Source organism: Mesoplodon densirostris, chromosome 9, assembly GCF_025265405.1.
Source record: "Mesoplodon densirostris isolate mMesDen1 chromosome 9, mMesDen1 primary haplotype, whole genome shotgun sequence".
In the NCBI taxonomy this organism is placed as follows: Eukaryota; Metazoa; Chordata; class Mammalia; order Artiodactyla; family Ziphiidae; genus Mesoplodon; species Mesoplodon densirostris.
The window spans coordinates 54,786,792-54,804,185 of NC_082669.1; the positions used below are offsets into that span (position 1 = coordinate 54,786,792).

The window sequence follows — 17,394 nt, forward strand, 5'->3', positions numbered from 1 at the left end:
TTGTTCTTCTTTCTCTATTTGCTTAAGTGTAAGGCTAGATTGTTCATTTGAGATTTTTCTTGTTTCTTGAGGTAGGATTGTATTGCTATAAGCTTCCCTCTTAGAACTGCTTTTGCTGTATCCCATAGGTTTTGGGCCGTTGTATTTTCATTGTCATTTGTCTCTAGGTATTTTTTGATATCCTCTTTGATTTCTTCAGTGATATCTTGGTTATTTAGTAGCATATTGTTTACCCTCCATGTGTATTTTTTACATTTTTTTCCTGTAATTGATATCTAGTCTTATAGCATTGTGGTGGGAAAAGATACTTGATACGATTTCAGTTTTCTTAAATTTACCAAGGCTTCATTTGTGACCCAAGATATGATCCTGGAGAATGTTCCATGAGCATTTGAGAAGAAAATGTATTCTGTTGTTTTTGGATGGAATGTCGTATAAATAGCAATTAAGTCCATCTTGCTTAATGTATCATTTAAAGCTTGTGTTTCCTTATTTATTTTCATTTTGGTTGATCTGTCCATTGGTGAAAGTGGGGTGTTAAAGTCCCCTACTCTTACACTGTTACGGTCAATTTCCCCTTTTATGGCTCTTAGCATTTGCCTTATGTATTGAGGTGCTCCTATGTTGGGTGCATAAATATTTACAATTGTTATATCTTCTTCTTGGATTGATCCCTTGATCATTATGTAGTGTCCTTCTTTGTCTCTTGTAATAGTCTTTATTTTATTTTATTTTTTTCTTTTTTTGCGGTATGTGGGCCTCTCACTGTTGTGGCCTCTCCCGTTGCGGAGCACAGGCTCCGGATGCGCAGGCCCAGCGGCCATGGCTCACGGGCCCAGCCGCTCCGCGGCATATGGGATCCTCCCAGACCGGGGCACGAACCCGTATCCCCTGCATCGGCAGGCGGACTCTTAACCACTGCGCCACCAGGGAGGCCCAATAGTCTTTATTTTAAAGTCTACTTTGTCTGATACGAGAATTGCTACTCGAGCTCTCTTTTGATTTCCATTTGCATGGAGTATCTTCTTCCATCTCCTCACTTACATTCTGTATGTGCCCCTAGGTCTGAGGTAGGTCTCTTGTAGACAGCATATATACACGTCTTGTTTTTGTATCCATTCAGCCAGTCTGTGTCTTCTGGTTGGAGCATTTAATCCATTTGCATTTAAGGTAATTATAGATATGTATGTTTCTATTACCATTTTCTTAATTATTCTGGGTTTGTTACTGTAGGTCTTTTCCTTCTCTTGTGTTTCCTGCCTAGAGAAGTTCCTTTAGCATTTGTTGTCAAGCTGGTTTGGTGGTGCTGAATTCTCTTAGCTTTTGCATGTATGTAAAGGTTTTAATTTCTCTGTCAAATCTGAAAGAGATCCTTGCTGGGTAGAGTAATCTTGGTTGTAGGTTTTCCCTTTCATCATCTTAAATATGTCCTGCCACTCCCTTCTGGCTTGCAGAGTTTCTGCTGAAAGATCAGCTTTTAACCTTGTGGGGATTCCCTTGTATGTTATTTGTTGCTTTTCCCTTGCTGCTTTTAGTATCTTTTCTTTGTATTTAATTTTTGATAGTTTGATTAATATGTGTCTTGGCATGTTTCTCCTCGGATTTATCCTGTATGGGACTCTCTGTGCTTCCTGGACGTGATTGACTATTTCCTTTCCCATATTAGGGAAGTTTTCAACTATAATCTCTTCAAATATTTTCTCAGTCCCTTTCTTTTACTCTTCTTCTTCTGGGACCCCTATAATTTGAATGTTGGTTCGTTTAATGTTGTCCCAGAGGTCTCTGAGACTGTCCTCAATTCTTTCCATTCTTTTTTCTTTATTCTGCTCTGCAGTAGTTATTTCCACTATTTTATCTTCCAGGTCACTTAACTGTTCTCCTGCCTCAGTTATTCTGCTATTGATTCCTTCTAAAGAATTTTTAATTTCATTTATAACGTTGTTTATCATTGTTTGTTTGCTCTTTAGTTCTTCTAGCTCCTTGTTAAACGTTTCTTGTATTTTTTTACTTCTCTTTCCAAGATTTTGGATCATCTTTACTATCATTACTCTGAATTCTTTTTCAGGTAGACTGCCTATTTCCTCTTCATTTGTTTGGTCTGGTGGGTTTTTACCTTGCTCCTTCATCTGCTGCGTATTTCTCTGTCTTCTCATTTTGCTTAACTTACTGTGTTTGGGGTCTCCTTTTCACAGGCTGCAGGTTCGTAGTTCCCACTGTTTTTGGCGTCTTCCCCCAGTGAGTAGGGTTGGTTCAGTGGGTTGTGTAGGCTTCCTGGCAGAGGGGAGTGGTGCCGGTGTTCTGGTGGATGAGGCTGGAGCTTGTCTTTCTGATGGGCAGGACCACATCCAGTGGTATGTTTTGGGGTATCTGTGAACTTAGTATGATTTTAGGCAGCCTCTCTGCTATTGGGTGGGGTTGTGTTCCTGTCTTGCTAGTTGTTTGGCATGGGGTGTCCAGCACTGGAGCTTGCTGGTCATTGAGTGGAGCTGGGTCTTAGCGTTGAGACAGAGATCTCTGGGAGAGCTCTCGCTGATTGATATTATGTGGGGCCAGGAGGTCTGTGGTGGTCCCATGTCCTGAACTCGGCTCTCCCACCTCAGAGGCTCAGGCCTGACAGCCAGCTGGAGCACCAAGACCCTGTCAGCCACACAGCCAAACTTTAAGCTTGATTTATTTATTTAATTCGAGTGCCCATCCTTGACTCTGTTCCCATATGGAATGGATCTTGATCTTATATATCCTTTTCTTAATCCTCCTTGTAACTAGGAAAAAGAGAGTAATGTATCACTTCATTTCCATCATAGAGTTCACTGTCCACTACCACTTTTAATAGGTAGGAAATAAGAATATTGTTGCCAAATTGTTGTCATTCTTATGCCCTATTTGAAAAGGACTTTTGGTAGTTCAGATCCTGGCCAGGTAATGTTTCAAAGAAAATCTGCAGACCACATCTCATTAAACCCTTTCATAAAATTCTCACTGCCAGGGAAATACTCAAGAGTAAAAATTCCATGTGGACTTGTATATCCAGCACTAAAGACGGGTCCAAAGGCCAGTGTGATGAATGAGATTACAGAAGCTCAGCCTTGGATAATATCCAGAGGCTTTCTGCTCTAGCTTTTCCACACCACAATAACGGAGGAACAAAGGAATAGTCACATAGAAAGCAAAGAAAGCCCACTTCTAAGGAGACAACCACTGTCCTCACAGTTGCAAACCACGAGATCCTGGGGTATTTTGAAGACTATTTTCCAGGTCTGGCTGTGCCCCTGCTGGGGCTGTATCCTGTCCCCCTTACTTCTTTGCGTATCCTTGACTCTAAAACTCCCTGAGCTGATGGAACCTCTGTGTGGTTCCTAGTATCCTTCAAAAAACTGAACAGTGGTACACTTCCATTTGCTTGGACCTAGAGTATAGAGTATTCATTTAAAAAAGCAAACTCTTCACTACTTTAAAATTATAGACCTATCAGCTCACCAGGTTTCTAAAATAAATGCCAGTTTCCTTTTGGATATACAACTCTCGGGCCTACAAAAGGAGCAGAAAGGGTTTGGTAACAGTTATTCTGTTATTAGTTATTAGTTATTCTGTAATAGCTATTCTATTATTGACCACTCTTATAGTCTGTTTCACTTTGTGGAGAAATCTGTTAATAATAACATAAAATTCTTCCTTCCCTCCTTCCCTCCCTCCCTTCTTAACTTTTTTGACTCTGAGGGCAGGTTATGGGCCAAGGGGCATAAACTCCATACAGAGCCTTAATAATTCCCTTGAAAAATCAAGATTGGTAGAAATGAATACTTAATAGATCTGAAAATAATTTCTAGAGGATCAAAACAGGTATGTGTTCTATACTTGCTTCATTTTCTTTTTTAGCTTATACACTAATGACTCACTATCATTTTTGGAAAAAATAGATTCACAAATCACTGCTACATCCCTGACTGTTTTATTGTTAGGAACTGGGAGAAAGCATGTCTTCAAATTAAGTCTCTATAATCCGAAAATGCCATTTGCTGGGGGTGTGAGGTGGGGAGAGTAACTGCCTCCTGGCCTTTAAATGGTTTATAGTTAACAACTCTATAAAACAATTAACTCATTTATATATCTTGAAACCAGTTTACCCTGGTGCTAGCACCCCAAAATTAAGTTGCTCAGGTAAACAGTCCATGGTGATTTTTTTTTTTTGGTTTGTTTTAATTTTGAATACAATTAAGTATTCAGAGTCTAATTGGATGTCATCAAAATATAATTAGGAGTTCAGGAACTTCCAGAACAGAAAAAGTATAAACAGAATATAGAATTCAAGCTGGTAGTAAAGGAGGTTAATTGAAGAAAGTTAGGTGCAACCAGAGGAAGGATTGCAGACCTCCATTTACTCAAATCAGATGAAGTAATTCTGCGAGGTTCTAACATCCACCAAGGACACGGAGGTTGTAAAGCCAGCCCCTTCTGAAGGGGACTGAGAGACCTGAACAGGTAACAGCTATAACAAGCAGGTGTCCATCTGCAGCCAGGCCAACAACCTTGAAATATCCTGCTTCTAGATCCTGAGTTATGGTCTAAATATCTGATCAATAACCAACAGCCCATTTGAGATGGTCAGCGTAGAGTGCTTAACTGTAACTTATGTAGGGGTTCAAGACATGCCACCCCCAAATAGGGTACACCTTGGCATAGTGAATATTTTAAGCTATGAATATTTTAAGGAATTTGAGAAATGGTAGGTGCAGGAAGGGCTCTCTGACCTTCCCCATCTCCCCTGAACCAGGTCATAAGACCCTCATGTAACAGAGGTGCCCTCCCTATACCCAGAGGAAAGGAGCATCCTTAATTCCATAGATGGACAGATGCCAAGAGGAACCTGAGCAAATGAATGAACAGGCTGGTTAAGTTTCCCCAGTTTACTACCCTTAGGCTCATACCTTTCTGTCCTATCACACTTCCCCACAACTTTCCACACTTCATCAAACCTAGGATAAAAATTCTCCAGGCTTAACTCCTTCTTTGGGTCTTTATTTCCTAATGAAGGCTCCTGTGTCTCATAAAACTTACATTAAATACATTTGTATGCTTTTCCCTTGTTAATCTGTCTTCTGTCAGTCTAATTTACAGGGCTTCAGTTGAAGAACCTAGGAGTGTAGAGGGAAAAATATATTTTTTTCCTCCCGTACACTCACTTGAGATGGAGAAACTGTTCCCTTAAGGAGTCTCCCCCATACTAGGAAGATACAAAATGAAACAACAAGATGATCATGTAAATAAAATCCATATTATCAAAACAAAAATATTAGTTTAGGAATAATAAATATACTGGTTAGTTTTTAAGAAAATTTGTATTATTAGAAACTGAGAAAGAAACTTGTCTATTGAGTCTACCTTAATACATTTAACTGATTTCAGATTTAACTAATTAAGGTGTAAAACTACCACACTGATAGAGTACTGGGATGTTTAGAGTCACTGTAGTTATTTTAATTTAGTAGATTTTCAGGAGTTTTTTTTAAGTAGGAAAAGTGTTGATTTGTTAGGAATGTAAGTTTGTCAGGTTTTAGGCACTGGAAATTACTTAAAAGGAAAACTAAATAGATTAAATTTATAAATGCAGCTAAAAACAGGACAGACGATTATGGGGGGAACAGGTCTGCTCTCCTGAGGCTAAGCTAATATTGTTCGAAGGTTTTCACGAAAGTGAAATCTTTTTTATTTCATATAAAATTTTACTCGATGTGTAAAACAAAATGACAGGATTTGTAAGTTGCACTAAACTCAAAAAAAGCTAGGTTTTAAAATTGGAGCCTTTAACAAATTACTCTTAATTTATAACCCAAATAATCCTCTTTTTAAGAACAAATCTACTCCCTTTGGGCATTAAAAATATCAAGTGAAGGGGAGAGCCCACGTGAGCTACATGGCCAAGGTTAAGTTCTCCAGTGGTGAGTTTTTGCCATCACTGTTCATGGCCACTAGTGGCTTGGTAATGTGCACTCTAAAACTTTTCAGGCTCAAATTATTCTGCCATTTTCTAATGGCCGTTCTCCACCAGCATTTATAGCTACATTTTTGTTTCTTGTTTTTTTAAAAAAATTTTTTTTTGAAGGAAAAAGCTGGCTCCTCTCTGGGGTGCCTCTGTGGACCGGGTTTAGGCAGAGAAAGGGGTTTCTCTCTCTCTGTGTACATGTGCTTATCCCACTCCTCAGCTCTTCTGAAAGGGTGTGTTTCAACTCCAGCTCAGGAGCAGAAGCTTGGCCCTTGCTCAGCAACAGGGCAGAACTGCCCTCCAGGTACTTGTCATGCAGTATAATCTCTAACTCACTGTAGCACCATGATTTATCTAAAGTTTCTTTGAGAGAAACGGCATCTATGAAGGATTGCCTGAACTATAATCCACGTAGTCCATTTATTTGTCAAGATATTAGCACTCACCCCTGCATGAATGAGACTGCCAGAAAAATATGTCCAGAAAATATTTTGTTTTATATCCCTGCAATAAGAATTACTTTAAGCATTAATAGTGATGATAGCCATTTATATTTATTAAGGACTTAAAATGTGCCTAAATGTGATCTCAGTCCCCTTAATGACCTGAAGAGGTAAATATATGTTTCCATCTTATTGATGAGAAAACTGAGGTACAGAGAGGTTAAGTAACTTGCTCAAGAGGACAAGTGGCAGAGCTGCGATTTGAACTCAGGCTCTTAATCGCCTTGACATTATGCTCTTGGCTTTTACTGGAGGTCACTGTTATGTTTACTATGAAAGTACTGCTGAAGATGTTCTGTTTTAAGTACCAACCTTACTTTTTGCTTTATCTTGTTTTCCCCTATCCGATTTACTTTTAAAATAAATTATACTGTTGTACCATATGTATTTTTGTATATAAACAAATAATATTTGGAATGAAGAGATACAGATAAAAAAGAATGAACAATGAATACATGCTAATTTACAGACCAACAAAATAAAGAGTCAGAAATCAAAAGAGTATGTTTTTCATAGAATCATATAGATCAATGCTGTCCAACAGAAATATAATATGAACCACATAAGTCAACTAAAATTTTCTAGTGGCCACATGGAAAAAAAGAGGTAAAATTAATTTTTATATTTTATCTCACCCAAAATATTCAAAATATTATTTCAACATGTAATCAGTATTATAAAATTATTAAGATACCAAGATATGTCACATTCTATTTTTTTCCACGCGAAGTCTTTGAAATCGAGCATGGTTTTTCTCCTACAACACATCTCGACGTAGACAAGCTACATTTCAAGTGCTCAACGGCCACATCTGACTGGAGATTACCATGCTGGATAGTGCAGGCAGAGATGGATAGGGAGTTACAGACCATGTAGTTTTAGTTGACCACACTTATTTTTTGGTAGGAAACCAAAGTCCAAGGAATTCAGACTTACCTATGGCAAAGTCAGGACGAATACTGGATTCCAGCTCAGTGTTTTCTCCACTGTTCACACTTCTAAGGTGAAAGCAGATTTGCTTCCACAGAGGAGCGCCATCTCCCTTCCCCATAATTTTCCCAGGCACCACCCTCTAGCCTTGCTTTGAGATACACATGTCTGCTCACAGGGCTTTCCATTCAGTGACTAAACTGGGAGCTTCTCCTACAGAGCTCTAAAAATAGACACTCCACTGACACCAGTGGCTCCTTACTCTAAGGAGAGTATTTTGTCTTATTCTTTGGTATGTACCTAAGGGATGAACAAGCTCTGACGATTAAGTGTCCCCTGCTTTTGTTATCTGCTATGTTATCTGGTTAAATCAGAAAGTTCACTGAGCACGTATCTGAAAAAGACAGAAGCAAGCCATTTATCTCTGCAGGGTTTACTTCTTCTTATTTTAACCTTATCTATTTGCTTCATGTTGGTCATGTATTTGAATCACTTTGTCTCCACAAGGAATACAGTAAATCCTTTACTCTTTGGGAAGGGAAAAACTAAAACCAAGACCACATTTAGCAAGTGTCTGGCCTCTTTCAAGTCCGGTAGCCTTAGGTTATCACTGATTGAATGACCTCATCAGATTTTTACAATCTTATAAGAACTGGATGAAAAGCCTAAAAGATAAGATTACTAACTCAATTTGTGAATCATTCCCTCCTTTTTCTGAGAAAACCTCACAGCAGTGATGAGTTTACCCCCAGTTCTTCTCCACAACTGCAATGGGACCCTGCAGCTGATGGTGCCTGCCACCCACCTACCTTCAGGGGCCCTGTGAAACCAATTCAACTGCATTATGCTCCTACTGGGCAGTAACTGTACTTCCTGGAATATGTTCTGAATAAGGTTCTGGCCCATTATTCATCTACATAGGAGAATGGAGGCTGTCATTAGATTTGATTACTGTTAACCAATTACTGTGATAGCTCAAAAATTTATTTTTTTGAAACTGAAAAAGTCCTTCTTCTTCCCTGCCCTACTATTTCAATTACATGAATTCCTTTCAGTCCTGTCAACCTTCTACTGTAATTACAAATAATTATGAAACTATGATTCTAACTGAAAACTACTTTGTAATGTGGTACACGTGAATTATTTGTGACTACTGATGCAGAGAGACTGCAGAGTTAATGTTTTAAAATGTAGCTGACTAGGCAGCCTAGCTGGCTGCTGGTTCAAAAGCTGGTATCGGCTGCAGTTAAGCAGCACGATGATGATCGCCCACCCTGGACTGTGGTGGTTTTGCCTGGAGTAAGGTGAGTATTTGCCAACAGAGTCAAGACCTGCTTGACTTTTCACCTGCAATTTACACAAGGGGGTGAGAACTCTCTGGCTCCTACGAAATTCAGTCAAACCTTCTCCCCTCCACTCTGTTGGATGCCTGCGCTTATGTCCCATTGAGGGTGGGGCCCCAAAGGTGAGAGGTAGTGGCTGCCTCAGGAGCCCAGGGACCGAAGGGAGCACAGTGTCACTTCAGAAGTGTTCAAGTTTCTCTCCCATTGTGCATTTGGGCATCTCTCTCTCTCCCTTAAACGGTTTCACTATCTGTTGTTGTTTTTTCCCCTGAGCATATTTGATAGTTTTCTATTCTTAATTCTAAGGCACAAAGTAGACTTTTATATTTCTCACTCTAAAACCACACAAAGTTAAAAGTGCTCTTGAGTTGCATTATGGCCTTATTTTTCTGAGATTCCTGTCCTTAATATAAACAGAGCTTTCTTGCCTCTCTCCACTGTACAGAATAAAGGAAACCCAGACTAACAAAAATAATTAATTTTGGAATTCTCTCTTCTCATCCCTCACCCTCTCCCCCATTCTCCTGTAATCCCAGGGAGAAGGTACAATTTCTCACCAAGGTGTTTGCCAGAAAAGAGAAAAAAGGAAACAGCTGGGGACAACCTATAAAATGGATAGGTGGTCCCCAAATAATTTTACATTCTTTCATTCTTAGCATTTTGTCTGTTTCTTCCTTAGTCTATACTATTGGGATGATTCCCAAAATTCATAAATAAATGTAAATTAGATGCTTAAGTAACTAGGAGGTGACATGCAGTGTTGGAAAGACATCTGGACAGGAGGCCAAGTTCCAGCTAACTGACATTAATTGCTTGTTGCATAATCATGGGCTAGCAATCAATTAAATTCTATGAAGGTGAAGTTCTTCATCAATAAAGTATGGTATTATTATCTGCCCTCCCAATCTTATTGTAAGGATCAAATGAAATGATAAATATAAAACTTCTTTGTAACTTGCAAATAATAATAAGAATTATAGCAGATTGCTATTATTATTTTTGAATGCCTCCTATGTGCCAGGTACCATTTAACATGCTTTACATGAAAACTCATTTAATCCTTACACTAACAGGTATCTACTCTTATTATCCTCATTTCATATATGAGAAAACAAAGGCACAGAAGCTAAATAACTTGTCGAAGGTTTTAAAGGTAGTAACTGGGAGAGCGCTGATTCAAACCCAGGCAGTTGGACTTCAGAGAGAGCTCTGTGCTTTACTGTCTCCCTATATAAACCTAAGTATACAATTATGTAATCTCAGAATAAAGTTGGGAAAGCTTGACAATGTGCTATACAAAGCTCACTTCTCTATAGGAAAGTCTTTATTGAACAGTAAGCATAGTTGATGGCGCCAGCAAAAATCAACTTAATAGACGAGTTCAGTGAGACATTGGTCTTTCTTACCTGCATGCAGACAGAACAGTCTTGAAAGCCAACAAGATACTTAAATGCAAAATTACCCTTTCAGACTTATAACCAGAAGACACAAGAATTGTGGGTAGCCAGGCAAAAAAGCTGAAATGTGTCTAATTGACACATCACATAGATACATTTATGCTGTATTTAGATAAACATTAAAACTGTTCATGTGACCGTAATTCTGCAATTAAGCCAATGGATCTACCCGAGGCCTGGTGTAGGCTTCAATCGGAGTTAAGACAAATACAAATTGCAATTTGTTTTCATCTCACCTCTAGCTGTATCACTTCAGCACAGAGATACTGACCACTAATTCCGGTTAACAGTGGAAGGGGGCCAGAAAGTTTAGATGCAGAGATACATCTGTTCTTAATCACCCACCCGTACCTGCTACCTGGAGAAAACCTACTGGCTTCTTTCTCTTTTTCTTTCCATTTCTTTCCCTTGTTGGAATTCCTTCGCAAAGGCGCCCTATAATGACAGCACACAGTCAGAAAAGGGAATTTGCCATTTTCTCCTTTAATCCTTCTCTTACAGAGGGCTTGCTTTTTAACTTCATGAAGCGCTTACCCCAGATCCACAAACTTCCGCTTAATTTTTCCTCCTCGCACCACCAACAAACTTGATGCCCTCAGTGATCTGGGACCTTTGGCACCATCTAGGATATACACATATGTGAAAAAAGCAATTATTATCATTTTTAAAAAGCTACTGTCAAAAGTCATTGCATCTCTGAATCTACGGGGTTTGCATCAATTCCTAACAGTGAAAGAAAATACTGGATGCCTTTATTAACATACAGGAAACATAGCTATGTTGAGGAACATTCAGTCAAACCACGAGAGGTCCTGTTAGACAGAAGCCCAATACTTATCACAAAGAATTTTAGCTTCAAATAAACTGGAATGAAAAAAAAATAAGAATAAACACTATCAAATCATCCTTTACATTCAAAGCAGGGACCAAATGACTTTCCTTCTGTTCCTTCTCTGGCTCCAACTCTTTGCTTCAAATGCCTGGGCTCTGTCCTCCATGCCTTTCTTGCCTTTGGGTTTTAGCACCTTCTGACAGGACCCCAGCTCACTTCCCCCATATGTCCCAAGTCCAGTAAAGAACGTCACCCCTGAGAGTCTGGGAGATTAGGGAGAAAGTGAGAGTCAAAGCTTTCCCTTCTCATCTGCCCCTTGCTAATGGCTTGTGGCCAGTCTTGGGATAGAGGAGACAGAACATGGGGGAGACTTCTCAAGCAGGAGCTCAGCTATAAAACATTTATATTTTTGAAAGGTCTTTTTTTAGAAGTTGGCTTTAAGCACAACTTGGCTGGCTTCCCATGACGTGGAAGACGCCAAAACCTCCCCAGTGCTTGCAGCTGAATGATCTTTGCCTCTCTCCGAGTTATGCTGGCACTCTAAAGCACAGCAGCTGCTGGGGAATGGGGACACTTGAAATGATGCCAAAAACCAATCAGAGGAGATGCTTTGCCAATGGAATTCAATGTCAGTTGTAGGAACTAGATTCCACTGGTGGCACTTATTCTACCTTGGACAAGGTAGAAACTCCTAAGGCTCTACTTGGAGCTATTTAGCAAAGAATGCTGTTTGGCATTATATTTCAGCATATCTAGTCATCTAAGATCATTAACAAGGGGTGTCTTTGATGCATATCTGTGTATGAAACTGCTCTTTCCCAATTGTCTGTTGGTGTCTGTCTCTTTTTAAAATTAAAAAGAAAATCCAGCAACCTTCTGGCATGGAGTGTAGTTCTTCTAAGAGAGTGTTCAATTAACCTTGCAGGTTAATTTTGCTTATGCTTTTTGTCAATGGAGAAACTACACACATAACTTACAAGCCATGATGTGCACACAGTTCTCATTTAGGAGTCTATTTTCGAAGCTCTGAAGAAGCACAGGATGTTGAAAAATACTCTAAGGATTTTTAGCAATGAACTTTTCATAGTTTTAGTTAATGATACACAGATTATAATAATCAGTCCCTTGAAATGTACATAATCAAATCGAAGAGTAAGAAATATGTCTATGTCAAAATCCACTTCTAACCTCAAATATTTATTATGGCTCTTTGCATCATTACTCTTTGGGTAACTGAATTAAATAGCCACAGATGTGACACATGCACATAAAAAAATATACACACACGGCACAAACTCATTCTAAGGTGATTTTGCTAATGGACATTTAAAAAAAAAAAAGCAGGATTTCAATTTTCTTAACAGAAGCTGAAGGAAAGAAAGTACCGGATTCTTCCAAATAAATTCTAGAGCAACTCTCAACAGCTAGGAATGTGCAAAGTTAAAAGGAGACTGCCTTATTATTTTCGGAAATAAAGGTGGCTGGGAGATATTTTAACGAGTGGTGCTAAGACCAGATGAAACAATGTACGTGGCAACACTCTGTAACCTATTAGTGTGGCAGTTATGTGGACATCTTGGGACTAAAAGCCTGATTCTGCCCATCAGAGAGCCTGCTGCTAGGCAATCTCACATCATTATCTCATACATTCGCCAAAGTGTGTTCCAAGGAACACTTAAATGAATTCTTTCAAAAGGCTGAAGAGGCAAGATTAAGTAATAATGCACTTTCCCACTTTAGATCAATCAAATCCATCGCTAATGTACCTCAGAACTTCTAGTCCGCATAAAAACCAACATTGGATTGGTATGATTTCAGGAAAAGAAAAAGAATTGTGACATTTTTGTTTGTTATTTAGCTGTATGTGGAATTTCCATTAGGCTTTTTGAAATCTCTCCAATACTACCCTGACGAGCAATTAGAAGTCCAAGTCCTCACGTTGGGTGACCCAGCTTTAATCTTTGGCAACCTGGTCTTCATTTTCAAAGGTAATGATTGATCTCCTGAGCTAAATACTAAGGCCTTTTCTGGGACTGCATTCTTCTTAGTCTCACTGAAACAAGACCCTTGACTACCTCTTCTTTTATTCTGGGGACTCTGAAATCTACCTCCCAGCCCTGGCTTCTCTCTTTTTTTTTTTTCTGCGGTACGCGGGCTTCTCACTGTTGTGGCCTCTCCCGTTGCGGAGCACAGGCTCCAGACGCGCAGGCTCAGCGGCCATGGCTCATGGGCCCAGCCGTTCCGCGGCATGTGGGATCTTCCCGGACCGGGGCACGAACCCATGTCCCCTGCATCGGCAGGTGGACTCTCAACCACTGCGCCACCAGGGAAGCCCCTGGCTTCTCTCTTGAGCTCAAGACCTCCTCTACTAAAAATGAGTTAATCACCTTTCCCTCATAATGCTTCTGATTTCCTACTTTCTATCAATAACAAGACCGTGTTTTCTGAGGCTAGAAACCCTGTGATCAGTTTTGACCTCCTCACTCTCTTCCCCCTGATCTCGTCAACATACATACATTTCAACAGTTCTCTTATCATTCTTTCTTGTCATTGTCTATTGCTCCTCCACCTTTCAGGGTCTCTTAACTCATTTCCCTCATACCTAGTATCTTTTCCTTTTTATTCCTCTGCTCAAGCATCTTGTGGTTTTCTAGTAATATGATAAGGTATCTAAGGTATTTAAATTCTAGAGCTATAGACCTAACCTACCTGTTCAATTTTACGAGCAATCACTCTAACCTGAATAAACAGACTGCTTCCAGCAGGCTGGGACAGCCCCACTCCTGTCATTTCATCTGACGTGTGCCTGTCTCTGTCAATGCCATCTCCCTGCCTTATATGCCTTCCCTTACTTATCTTTTCTGTTTTTTCAGTCCTTCGGTAGTTACTCTAATTGTATTTTCTTTGTCATGTCTCGTTTACCAATCTCAGCTAGGGTTAACCTCGCCGTGCTCTGAGCAATGATAAAATTTACTATTTCTATATGTATAAAGGCCTAATGCAACATAATAATAAATGAATCCTGTAAAGATTTCTACTTGCAAGGACATTAATTCAACAAATATTTCTGAAGACATGTTCTGTGTTAGGCAATGTGCTAACGGCCACATATACACTTAGAATAATGAACAAATCACAAGTAGAAAACTGATAGTACTTCATTTACTCAACCTTGTCTGAACAAAGGCCCACTGCTATGTAAGTCCAGAGACTAAAACTTTAGTATTAGGCTACTCAAAGAATAGACAGGGGGAAAATATTTTCATGCCCTTTATTGCCACATAACTTGCTTAACAAACCTCTAGGAATAATCTTTTGCTTTCTCTAATTTTAACTGAAATGGGGTTAGATGTTTATCATTTAGCCAGTTGTAATGGGAGTCTTTCTATCCTAGTTTCCACTGAGGTCCCACAAATATGACAACAAAATTATGACTTGTGAATGTGGTACTGGTGCAATTTAGAAAACACCCAACTTCAATTAGGTGTTCAATTGAAGAATGGAGAATTTGTCCCAGGAATGTAATCAACTACAGCTGTAACTTAATTACCTTTGTGGTACCTTGCTAGATCAAAAGTAATGGTATATCACTTAAAAAAAATCTTGATAAACGGCAACCAATTACCAAGACCTTTTCAGAGTTTATCCAGCAATGTTGAGTGGAAGAAAATGTATGTCTAGACCAGGAGTCAGCAAACTTTCTGTAAAAGGCCAGAGAGTAAACATTTTAGGTTGTGGGCTACTGACTCTGTCACAGCTACTCAACTCTGCTACTGTAGTATGAAAACAGTATGTAACTGTTTGAGTGTGGTTGTGCTCCAATAAAACTTTACTTATAAAAACGGCTGGCAGGGGCTTCCCTGGTGGCACAGTGGTTAAGAATCTGCTTGCCAGTACAGGGGACACAGGTTCGAGCCCTGGTCCGGGAAGATCCCACATGCCGCAGAGCAACTAAACCCGTGCACCATAACTATTGATCCCACGTGCCACAACTACTGAAGCCTGCGTGCCTAGAGCCCGTGCTCTGCAACAAGAGAAGCCACCACAATGAGAAGCCTGCGCACCGTGACAAAGAGTAGCCCCCGCTCGCCGCAACTAGAGAAAGCCCACATGAAGCAACTGCAACCAGTGCAGTCAAAAATAAATAAATAAGTTAATTAATTAAATAAAAGCATTTATCTCATCGGAAAAAAAAAGGGGGTGGCGGGACTTCTCTGGTGGTCCAGTGGTAAAGAATCCACCTTACAATCCTTACAATGCAGGGGACGTGGGTTCGATTCCTGGTCAGGGAACTAAGACCCCACATGCTGCGGGGCAACTAAGCCCGTGCACCACAACTACTGAGCTCACGCGCCTCAACTAGAGCCTGCGTGCTGAAAACTACACAGCCCAGGCGCCCTGGAGCCTGCACGCCACAACTAGAGAAGAGAAAACCCGCACGCCACAACTAGAGAGAAGCCCATGCACCACAATGAAGAGCCTGCGCACCGCAACAAAAAATCCCACGTGCCTCAGTGAAGATCCCGTGTGCTGCAACTAAGACCCAATGCAGCCAAAAACTAAATTAAATAAATAAATAAATAAATAATAAATCTTAAAAAAAAAAAACGGGTGGAGGCCAAATTTGGTTTGACGACCTCTGTTCTAGAAGACTTGTACTGATTATCTAGAGAGACATACTTATTAATTTGTCCAAGAACCTTATTAATATCAATTATATGCATATACTTTACTAGGGGCCATGAATACAAAGATGAATCAGACGAGTGAGAAAACTCTGGCTCACACTTGACAACCTGATCATTTATTATCACACACAAAGTGACAGAAGCAGAAGTAACAGTGTGAAAATTTCTGTGGGATCAGAGAGAATAGTTCACTTTGCCTGGGAATGGGGAGGGTGTGCAAAGGGTCCACTAAAGGAGGTGAGATTTAAGCTGAGCTTTGAAGGACCAGAATTTCCTGGAGTGGCATGTTACGTATGAAGTTTGTATTACAAATCCCATTCTAGTTCCTTTATTAAGGAGCCAGTGAGTTGTAAGAACCACACACATATAAACACATACACACAGGTAAATCAGGCTAACCACACTTAACCTCTGTTGAGTCCTGCTCTGAATAGTCGATTCGTCTCACATGGCAAAGAACTCAAGGATTTCAAAGAATGTAGAGAGTCTTGACTGATCGGTTTCTTTGCTATCTTTCAAGGTGCAACAGAGCCTGAGAGTGGAAGGCAAAAGTACAGGGGCTTCCTGGTTATTGATGGTGGTGGTTGTGTGGTGTCAGAGAGACAGGGTCTGTCACCAAACAAACAAGCAAGCAATAAATCAAAGAGAGAGAGAGAAACAGAGACAGAGAGACAGACAAACAGACTCTAGTCTGCAAACTCCCCACAGGAAAGGATGGAATATTATCATTGTATATTCAGCCTTTAGCACAATGCCGGATGCAGAGCAGGTGCTCAATAACTATTTGTTGAATAAATACATGAATGAATGGATTAATATTAGTGAACATGGAAGGCACAGGAAGCTCTTCAAGGCTGGAAACTTTTATCAAGGGAAGAAAAGAGTGTGAGGCACTGCTTTCATCTGGTCATAGTTAATGTCTAATAATGGTTATCATACTAGTAACTATTTATAAAGTTAATACTTTATAAAAGCTCAATTAATTGCTCCTTTCGAGTTACCCAGAAGCATGATCAATCCAGGAAAATAAAAAAATGGGAAAGCTTAAGAGTTTGTCTCTGGAGAAGAAACTACCCACCCCCTATTTCTTGGTCCTGCTTACTACAGCTGGAAGCTTAATCCCGAAGAACAGGCAGTAGCAAGCAAAGGAGGTATTGGAGAAAAGACGGAATTCTCACATTTTAATGCTAATCACTGCTGACCACATTTTGCTGTATATTACTGCTAATGGACTGTGAAGCACAACTCACATCCATGTAATACTTCTCCAATTTGAGATGAAACATCTGCTTTTAGAAGTAAATGGAAGAGAGAAATAATCTAGACAAGATGTAGCCACTTTTAAAAAATTTTAGTCAGATTTCATGTGTGAGGGATCCACTCTCCGACTATAAAGTACTTTCTTTCAGATAGCTAAGTTATGCCTTATAAACTGAAACAGTGGACTACAAAGTATTAACCTGTATTTCCAAAATATATGCTCCTGCTCTTTTGCCTTCTTATGAACCAAGTAAGGTCTATACACATTTTTTTTTTCTTGAGGAGATGACAGAGGGCTTCACACAAGTATGTTTCTATAAAAGTGCCATTACAATCCACAATTTAGGTTACTTAATGAGAGTTTCTGAAGCCTTCATTCTTTTGAAAGTAGGCCAACATCA

General features: G+C 39.7%; 1 protein-coding gene across 5 annotated transcripts in view; it reads right to left on the reverse strand.

The window, feature by feature from the left end:
- PPP1R9A (protein phosphatase 1 regulatory subunit 9A) overlaps positions 1–17,394 on the reverse strand; it is a 281,703-nt gene that overhangs the window by 12,744 nt on the left and 251,565 nt on the right. For 3 of the 5 annotated variants that reach the window (XM_060108177.1, XM_060108178.1, XM_060108176.1), the window contains 2 exons: positions 10,748–10,835; positions 10,565–10,648 (listed from right to left, as the gene is read on the reverse strand). The exons of the other annotated variants lie outside the window; for them this stretch is intronic. In XM_060108177.1, coding sequence (XP_059964160.1) covers positions 10,565–10,648; positions 10,748–10,835 — 172 coding nt within the window. The remainder of the gene's footprint in view (positions 1–10,564; positions 10,649–10,747; positions 10,836–17,394) is intronic. 5 annotated transcript variants of the gene reach the window in all.